The sequence below is a fragment of the Sceloporus occidentalis genome, unplaced genomic scaffold (genome assembly GCF_023333645.1).
Source record: "Sceloporus occidentalis isolate IW3139 unplaced genomic scaffold, rSceOcc1.0.p SCAF_10, whole genome shotgun sequence".
In the NCBI taxonomy this organism is placed as follows: domain Eukaryota; kingdom Metazoa; phylum Chordata; class Lepidosauria; order Squamata; family Phrynosomatidae; genus Sceloporus; species Sceloporus occidentalis.
In genome coordinates, this window is record NW_028316990.1 from 22423796 (window position 1) to 22432835 (window position 9040).

Here is a 9040-nt window from a genome sequence, read left to right on the forward strand (position 1 = left end):
TTGGCTGCTCCGCCTGAGGGGCGTGGCCTCGGCCTGGAATGTCCCTGGCAGCGCAGGAAAGGGAAAGAGGAGGCGGGGCTTATTCCCGGTGGGCGGGGTAATAGGCGTGGCCTCCCTGGTAGTGCCTCCACCACGCGACCGGAAGGGGCGGGCTACGGCGGCCGCGGAGGGCCAATCGGGGCGGAGAGGCTCTTTACCCGTCATCCCCCGCGGGCGCGTTGTACACAATCATCATGGCCGCCGCCGCTGCCGCTGCCGCCGCTCCCGGTGCGCCTGAGGAGAAGGAGGGTCCCGGGGAGGGAAGGGGCCCCAAAGGCCGGGGCTCCCGAGGGGCCCTTCCTGGGCCCTAGCCCTGCGGGGCTCCCCGCTTCGCCCCGGCCTCGAGCTGCTCAGGCTCCCTCCCGAGGAGGCGAAGGCCCTTCAGGGAGCAAGCAGCCTTGAAGGCGGTTTGGAAGCGCTTTAACTGCCGTGGCTCCCTGCTGTGGGATCCTGGGATAGGAGCACTGAGCCCCGGGGGTCCAAGGGCCTCCTCAGCCCTTCGGCGCCAGAGCCACCTGCCCTGGTCTCTCAAGGGCTCAGGAAGGAGGGAGCCGCCAGGGCTGGAGGATGGGCTTTGCAGCGGGAAAGGGCTGGGAGCCCCCTCTGCCTGGCCCAGAGGCTCCCCTTTTGGAAGCCAGAGGGGCTTCCCTGCCCTCCCTTCCCAGGCTGCTTGGTCTCCGCTGAGGTCTTTCTCTCCCGCAGACTCCGAAGACGCCAGCATGGAAGCAGAGACCCAGAGCCCCCCCTTGGGCTGCAGGGAAGACAGCCAGAGCGACTCCCTCTCTGCGGAGAAGCCCCTGGAGGAGCCCTCGGGGGAGCCGCCGGACGAAGCAGCCGTCAGCAACGGAGGGGAGCCCGAGACGGAGAAGGAGCTGGTCGAGCTCAGAGTCATCTGGAACAAGAACAAGTACGACCTGAAGTTCCCGCTAGACAGCACTGGGGCCGACCTCAAGCAGAAGATCCACTCGCTGACAGGTGAGCGGCCTCCCTGGGCCCTGGCTCCCTTCGCCTCCGGAGGGTCCCTGGGCTAAGGCAAGCCCCTCTCGGTCCCTTCTTCTTTGCCAGGCCTCCCTCCCGCCATGCAGAAGGTCATGTTCAAAGGACTGGTGCCCGAGGAGAAGACGCTGAGGGAAATCAAGGTCATCAGCGGAGCAAAAATCATGGTGGTCGGCTCAACCATCAACGACGTCTTGGCCGTCAATACGCCGAAGGACGCCGCGCAGCAGGAAGTCAAGGCGGAAGAGACCAAAAAGGAGCCCCTCTGCAGGCAAAAAGTGGGTGTTTTGTTAGGGAAGGCTTACAAAATATGGCCATAGGCCTGTCTAGAGAAGGAGCCCTTGCACTTAAGTGGTCAGTTGCCCTGAAGCTCTCTGGCTCTTGGTCATTATTGTAACAGACCAGTCCTAGCAAATCTTGGCGTATGTTTTCCTTAATACGAAACACTGTTGACAAAGCTTGGATTGTATACTATCAGATTCTGAATGCTTTACCGTTTCTCTGAACTGGGTTCTAAACTGTATCCTCTTTTATAGTAATAATAACAGTTATTTATATCCCGCCCTTCTGCGCAGGGAAACCAGGGCATCTTATAACATTAAAATATACAATCCAGCGTTAAAATATACAATCCCGTTTAAGTTGTTCTGTAGAATTCCTGCGTAATAAGAACCACGTTGTTAAGGAGAGTTCAGGCTGTGCCTGCTGCTCTCTGGGAGAGATATTGATAGGGCGAATACGTTGTTGGATGGTGTTTTAGATCGTGTGGCTGAAACATGATGACAGAGTACTCTCTGAGATTTAGTGACCACATCTTGAGTCACGTAAGCTTGAGTGTTTCTTCTGAGTTTGGTAAACTTCTCATAGAGGTTCTTTCAGGTGGCCAAAGGGACTGTCCTTCTGAGCTTCCATTAGATTTTAATTCTGATTTTTACTTTTTTTACAGCCACACAGGAAAGTATTGGATAAAGGAAAACCTGATGACGTGATGCCTTCGGTCAAAGGTGTCCAGGTGAGTGAATAGGCAGCCAAGGCCTATAGTGGTTTCTGGGCTCTTCCTTCTCGGCCATAGTCATCCAGTTCAGTGGCTTTTCTGATTGCAACGCTTGCAGCCCCTTGTCTTGTTCACAGAAAATCTGTTTTCTTTACCTTTTAGGAGCGATTGCCAACTGTTCCTTTATCAGGCATGTACAACAAGTCAGGTGGAAAGGTCCGGCTCACCTTTAAACTTGAACAAGACCAGCTCTGGATTGGCACTAAAGGTGGGTGCTCTTTGGTGCTCCTGAACGCTTACTAGACTTCCCTGAACTTGTAGAGGTGCCTCTTGGCTTCCACTGTATGGTTTCAGTAGCAAGAAAGAAAGAAAGAAAGAGAATAGAATTAGAAATCCAAACTATAGCCTGTTACAGACTGCCAAAATAAAGCTGCTTCAGGTCTCTTTGGAGGTATGCCGTTTGAATGATGCATGCATCCTAAGAATCCGGAAGCTGCACCAAAGCTGCACTCCGGTGCTTAGGAATGGAGTGTGGCTTTGGCGTGACCTCCGGACTCTTAGGACCCATGCATCATTTAAATAGCATACCTCCAAAGAGACCCGAAGCAGATTTATTTTGGCAGTCTGTAACAGGCCTATGAGAGGTATTTTTTTTCTATCTCAGACAAAGATAGAAATAGCCTCTCGATTTGTTGCTGTGTGATATTGCAGGCCATTGGCTGGTTACATTTTTGTCAAATTAATTTCAACAGCTCAAAGGACATCGTATGTGCCAACTGAATTTTTTATAGCCGAATGCTAGATGTGCCGTTCATTTTTCCTTTTGTCTTGGAGGTGAAATGTTGCTACTTGGGCGTGGAAATGCAGAAAAATATTGAAATATGCTGAAAATATTGTTTGTGCTGAAAATACTGGAATGAGGGAGGAGCTTTTTTGGAAGAGAAGAGATCATTGGGTCCTGGTCACAGTTGGGTTGGGTGCCATTTTGAGAAAATGTTTCCTTCCTTACCCTTTCCACTGAGAAGAAAAATCTCTTAAATGAGGATCGGAGGAAAGGTGTGAGGTGTCAGTCTGCTCAATCTGTGACATTTCTTGTTTCCTTACAGAAAGAACAGAGAAGTTGCCGATGGGATCCATCAAGAATGTGGTGAGCGAACCTATTGAAGGACATGAGGATTATCACATGATGGTAAGTAACCTTACTGAATTGTAAGCCCACCTGCTCCTGCAGCCATTATGTGTGCATTAGCCACTCTGAAAGCCTCAAGCTTTGCTGACCCTCCTTATTGCTAAGATAGCTTAGACAATATCCATCTAGTCGCTAATGGCAGACTATAGCTAGAACATCATGTCAGAATACTTAGGACTTGATGGTGGATAACTGACCCTCGTGTCACATTTCCAGGTGGTCTGGCGCTGTGAGGGGAATGAAGCCTGTACTTGTGCATTCCACTTCATGCTTACTTCAGGCACTGTCCCACCCATAGTTTGTTATTACATTGGAAAATGGCAAACTATGGCTTGGACATTCTCCCCTTGGAAAAACAGGTAGTGATGAAGAATTGGAGCAAGGAAGGGCATGACACAGAGTCCAGTTCCGAGACAGACTGTTATCCTTTCAGGCTCTGGCACTCTATGTCTGTAATATGGGGACGGTAATGGTCTCTACATCCCTGAACTCTAGTTGGAGTTTATGAGATAATGGCTGGAAGCCTGCTGTGACATACATAGGCATACATTTTTCTTTGAATGGAGCGCAGGGGACTTTTCCCTAGCACCTTGTGCTCTATTACAAACCTCTCTCCCCCAGCAGTTATTAAGCTCTGGGTTGGGGCATGAAACTGCACAGGAGCAGAGTCTGACATGGATCTACTTGATCCATGATTGTGACCAATATATACAAAAGTCACTAAAGGGTCAGGATTAGTATCAAGAGGAAGCTACACTCCCTCGGAGTGTAGTGGAGTCTCCTTCTTGGGAGGTCTTTAAACAGAGGCTGGATGGCCATCTGTCGCGGATGCTTTGAGAGTTCCTGCATGGCAGAATAGGGTTGGACTGGATGGCCCTTCTTGGGGTCTCTTACAACTCTATGATTCTATGATTCTTCCTGACTGGTTTTGCCGCACCTGCGTTGAGTGGCATTTGGTGTGACATGGGGGCCTTTTAGACTGAGCCCACTCTCCTCCTCCTTCTCCGCTGCCTCTTCTTCTGTAGGCCTTCCAGCTGGGACCAACGGAAGCCTCCTACTACTGGGTCTACTGGGTCCCTACTCAATACGTGGACGCGATCAAGGACACGGTCCTGGGGAAGTGGCAGTATTTTTGAAGGCACGCTCACCTCTGGCACTGGAGACTGTCACGAACCAAAGGACACTGTCGGGAGAGGGGCCTGGACGTGGCTCGTCCTGGAACATCTGGATCAATTCGATCCCAGTGAGGCCTGGGAGGACGCCAGAGGTGGGGATAAACTCTCGCCATTTAGTTTATTTTCAACTTTAAAAGAGCAGCCACCGCCCTTGTTCTGCAGTCAGCTTCCACCGTATTTAAAAAAAAAACATGATGGAAATCAATAAATCTTAATTCAGAAACCCCTGTGTGTAATACACTTTTAACTCTGCCAAGCGTTCCCCTTTGGGGTTTTTTTAGCTTCTGTGAGGAAAAGGCTGACACGCTGCTGTGGATTTTCTACATGATTTGGACAAGAGACAGATATTTTTTCATCATCCTTTGTTCGCAAGTGTTATGATTTGGGGTACTCTTGTGACTGGGAGTTTGAAAAATAGTTTTCTCCCTCATTCTCCTTTTAACATTACTTTTAATATAGTATTAAAAGAAAAAACAACTTTGAAACAGTATGCAAACTTGGGGTTTCATAAGCCATATCTTCCTGGTCTGTTTGTTTCCTTGCAGCTTTTTATGGTGCAACTGTTCACTTTGTCTTCACCCAAAGACACTTAAGTCCTATTAAAATTCGAGCAGTGGTGCCAAGATGAAGGTTTCCTGTTGCTGAGAGGGAAGAGGGTCATAACCTTGCGGAGGGTGGGAAAGAAAGTGGACATAAAGCCCAAGAGACTTGTTGCTTAATGTTCTTTGCCATTTTCTCACCCGCTGACATCTCTAGGGGAGCCTAGACTCCCTTAAGGAGCGTCTCTTGGCCAGTTCTCCTATGAACCAGATCACCTTGCAGCTGCCTTCTGGGTTTGGTGCCTGGCCCTTTTCCTTTTCCCAGTGCTTGCATCGTTCTAGCATCCATGGCACTTCCCTCCAGTTCCTTCTAGAACTGGCCAATTCACCAGGTACTGGAAGGGAAGCCTTCCTGGGAGAGGAAAGGGGCTGGCAACATGGCCTCAATGAACATTAGCGGCTCACCATACATTCTAGGGCTATTGGAACCTGGACTGTATTCTGTAGCAAAAAGGTGGCATTTTGAGGGTCTGTACTGAATTGGTTGCACTTTCAAGTGATGGGTAGTCTCCTAGGAGACAGCAGCAGTTAAGATTGCTTTTAAAAAGTGGAAGGATTTTTCTTTTGTGTTTAACTGGAACTATGATGGTGGTGACGAAGGACGGTCATTGTTTCATAAAGTGGTGGATTTACTGACACGTGTCGAGTGTGTTCTGGTTGGACCTCTAAGAAGTCCCCTGCCTTCCCAAGCAAGTTCCCTTTGCCTGCGTACAGCATAGTCAGGGACCTTAAAAGCAGTGATTCTATGAGTTGAGTTTGTCCTGTTGGGAAAAGAGCTGGAATTTTAGGCTTGTTCACTCGGGAGAAGCATGCTGGAATTTTTGTTCTGTTGCGTGAGAACAGCCCTGAAGAGTTAGACCTGGAGTTAAGACTTCTTTTGGATTCCCTGTTGGGCTGAGTAGGTCCTTCTGCTTTCTGCTTCAGCCCTTGTTTCTGGCTGGTGTGCTTCGGTGGAGGCAAATCTTAGGCAGTGGTTAACCAGAAGTTAACCACAAAGGAATCAGCTTGAGTTTGGATGAATCTTTCCTCCTATCCAAGCATCGCCAGATGACTAGAGGTCTAACACATATCCAGGTTTTGAAGCCATGGGAAGAAGAACAGTCCTCCCTCCCTCCCTCCCTAATGCACTTTGAGAAAATTGAAAGCAGTACTTCCTTATCAAAACTGAACCTGTTCTACTGGTTGAGGACCTTTTTTCCTGCATAGTTACCATCAAAACCATCCTGTTTTATATAAATGCCTTCATTTTGTCCAAACAATTATTTGCATACCTGCTCTTAAAGGGTACTGTAAGCTGGTGTATCTTAAGGTGCTCAAGGCTGCAATCCTGTATATTCTTGCCAAGGAGTGAGTCCTGTTGAAGTGAATAAGATTTCAATTCGAGTTTGTGCATATAGGATTGTATTGCGAGTGCATCTTAGTTTTGCTAGTAGGCTAAAATAGAGGGGAGATGGGAGAGGCAAAAGGAAAGCCATGGATTAAATCTATCCGTGTTGTAGTGAACAAGGGTTTTGTGATCAGGGCATAAACTTCAGGATTTCAGGAGAAGAAGTGATGGGATTTCAAGGCAGGCTTGTGTTTTGATTCTGGCTTTGGGTACTTAAAATATATGGGTTTAAAAATATCTCTCCTGTGCTCCTGTGGACAGATCTTTAACGTTTCACATATCAGTTCCACTTCAGAGGGATGAGAATTCATCTATTTCAAATGTAGATCTTCCTGCCATTGTGTTTCAAAAAAACAAAAGAAAAACCATTGTTCATGAAATCTGGCTAATTCCTATCCATTTTGATTCCTGTCTGACCGCATTTGTGTAAGTGGCCTGCTTACCCTATAAAGGGCAGGACCAGGGAGGCTCTATTCCTCCAGATGTTGATGAACTGAATCCCCCCAGATCCTCTACACAACCATCTGGAGGGCCATAGGATCCCCAATCTGTTGCGGAAGGAGGAAGGTGCATAGCAACATGGCCAGCCCTGCCGGGAGAATGATCCTCCATGACTGTTTTGGAAACGTGTGCTTTTCTCCCCCTTTCCCCATGAGTGCCTCGCCTTTCTTAGAGTTTTCGAGGTGCTGCTTTGTGTTCTGACTTGGGGTATATTGAGTATCTTTCCCCATTGGAGATGTCTCTGCTTAAGAGTAGGAAAATCCACAGATATGTGCAGGTTTTCTAAAAGCCCTGCTATGCCTTTTGTAGGGTTTGGCAAGATGCTCTCCTTGGGGCTAGCAGTAAGCTTTGGCTGGCCATCCCTCCCTGGCAGAAGGCTGCACTGGCGGCTTCTGAGAGCTTTTCATTTTGTGCCTCGGATGCCGCCGTTCTCCTGCTTTTTTCCAGCTGCAATATCTTCTCCATGAGGAGAAGCCTTCTTTCTGGTGTGTGTGTGTGAGTGTGTGTGTAGACTTACAACTAACAACTGTGTGTCTCTAGATCATCCCACCAAAGCATCTGATAAACCTGAGAATATCTTGTCCAGAAGCGTCTCCTCATGTGTTTTCTCGTAAAGTCACAAGTGCTGCAAAAAGAGGCATTTCTGGCAGGAGGAAATGTGGGAAGGGGCTGTCCTCTTCAGCAGGCAGGCTGCGTGGTACATTTGGCCCCCATTTTTGTTATATAAAACCAGCCTTGGAGAAGAAAGCTGGCAAGTTCTGCTCTATATCTGAGAGAAACTTGTCAGCCATGGAAACCTTCTGGTGATGTTGGGCAAGTCACTTAGTTTTAGAGGAAAGCTTGCCAAGAAAAGCAAGTGATAGGTTCACCTTAGGGTTGCCATAAGTCAGGAATGCTTTGAAGGCAAACAACAACAACAAAAGTCTGGTAGTGGGACACAGTTTGGTGTGTGGGAGGTATGCTTTGGCCCAGCTCTTATCTGCAAAATGGATGGTCTGTTGCTCCTCCAATAGTGCTGAGAAATGCATTGCCTAGAAATTCTAGAAACGCCAAAGTCAAAAAACACCTAGGGAGATTTTGCCAGGCCCCATTCCCCACTGACTTGTAGGTCACTTTGGGTTTGTCCTTAGGACAAGGTCTCAAAGTATGCCCATCTTTTTCCATCGCAGGTACAATATCCCAGTTGCATTTCCTCCTTGGCATTTGCAGCAGAGGGAGCTACCCTTTCCTCCTTCCTCTTTTGGGGCCCATGAATGAATGCCCCCCCAATCTAAGGACAAGGGTAGATTGTTTGTTTTTCCCTGAGCCCTTGGCAGCCACTAAGAGCCGCCATCCGGCTTGTGGTTGGCACTCCTTGCTGCTTCCACGTGGCTTTGGCTCTTTCCCAGGGGTGGCATGTTGGCTTTTGGTTCAGGAAACTACTTGCCTTCCTGGGGGCACAGTTGCTTGGTGCTGGGACGGTGGGCGTCCTCTTGTGCCTGCAACCCCCCCTGTTTTCCTCTGGGTCTTTGGAGAAAGGCCTTTGGGCCGGGAGGGGGGTGTCTTCCCAGCGGTCCTTGTAGCATTGTGCTTCCTCCCCAGAGCAACTGTTCCCTCTTGGAAGACAGGGAGGGCGGCTGGGTGGGCGCACTGCCCTGCTGGGATGTGTTGAAGTGTAACCTTCTTGTCCAGTTCTTCTCCTCCTTGTTCTGTCTGTAAGATTGATCTGCCATGTCCATTAAACTTTGATAATGAACCCCTTTTGCTTCTCTTGCCTGGTTCCTCAGGGGCTCTGCTGTGCATAAAACGTCTTGCATTTCCACTTTTAGGAATGGGGCACAGGGGTGGGCCTGGCATGGGTCTGGGGTCCAAGGCATGAAAAATACAAAAGGAAACAGCCGGAAGGAAGCCCACTGGTGGGACTGAGAGAGGGGAAAGCTTTTTAGGTGAAACACTGCAGTAGTACCTGTTGAAATGGGTGCCTTTGTTCCCCTGAAGTTTCTGCCAGAGGCATTTAGTCTCATTTTGCCAGGAAGGTTTCTCTGGGGCTGGGGGTCTGACACAAGGCCCAAACCCCTACTTTGCCCACATCCGAGCTTGAGCCAAGGGCAGGGCAGGGGGGGGTTGTGCCCAGATGACCTTCCGCAGGGATTTAGTGTGGCCCACAGTGTCTCTCCCCAT

At 49.1% G+C, this 9040-nt stretch overlaps 1 protein-coding gene across 1 annotated transcript; it reads left to right on the forward strand.

Moving 5' to 3' along the window:
• The first annotated feature begins 170 nt into the window (after window positions 1-170).
• UBFD1 (ubiquitin family domain containing 1) lies at window positions 171-4616 on the forward strand. The gene is made up of 7 exons (XM_089539991.1): window positions 171-267; window positions 742-1014; window positions 1105-1313; window positions 1982-2047; window positions 2192-2297; window positions 3136-3218; window positions 4244-4616. Exons 1-7 carry the CDS (start codon window positions 234-236, stop codon window positions 4352-4354), a joined length of 882 nt encoding a protein of 293 aa, XP_089396117.1. The 5' UTR covers window positions 171-233; the 3' UTR covers window positions 4355-4616.
• Window positions 4617-9040: the final 4424 nt, after the last annotated feature.

What these genes read in the sequence shown, in the direction of transcription:
- UBFD1 (XM_089539991.1), top strand. Translation starts at nt 234, where the DNA reads ATGGCCGCCGCCGCTGCCGCTGCCGCCGCTCCCG. An exon ending in TGCCGCTGCCGCCGCTCCCG is followed by an intron (nt 268 to 741) that starts GTGCGCCTGAGG and finishes TCTCTCCCGCAG; the next exon opens with ACTCCGAAGACGCCAGCATG. An exon ending in GCTCTGGATTGGCACTAAAG is followed by an intron (nt 2,298 to 3,135) that starts GTGGGTGCTCTT and finishes GTTTCCTTACAG; the next exon opens with AAAGAACAGAGAAGTTGCCG.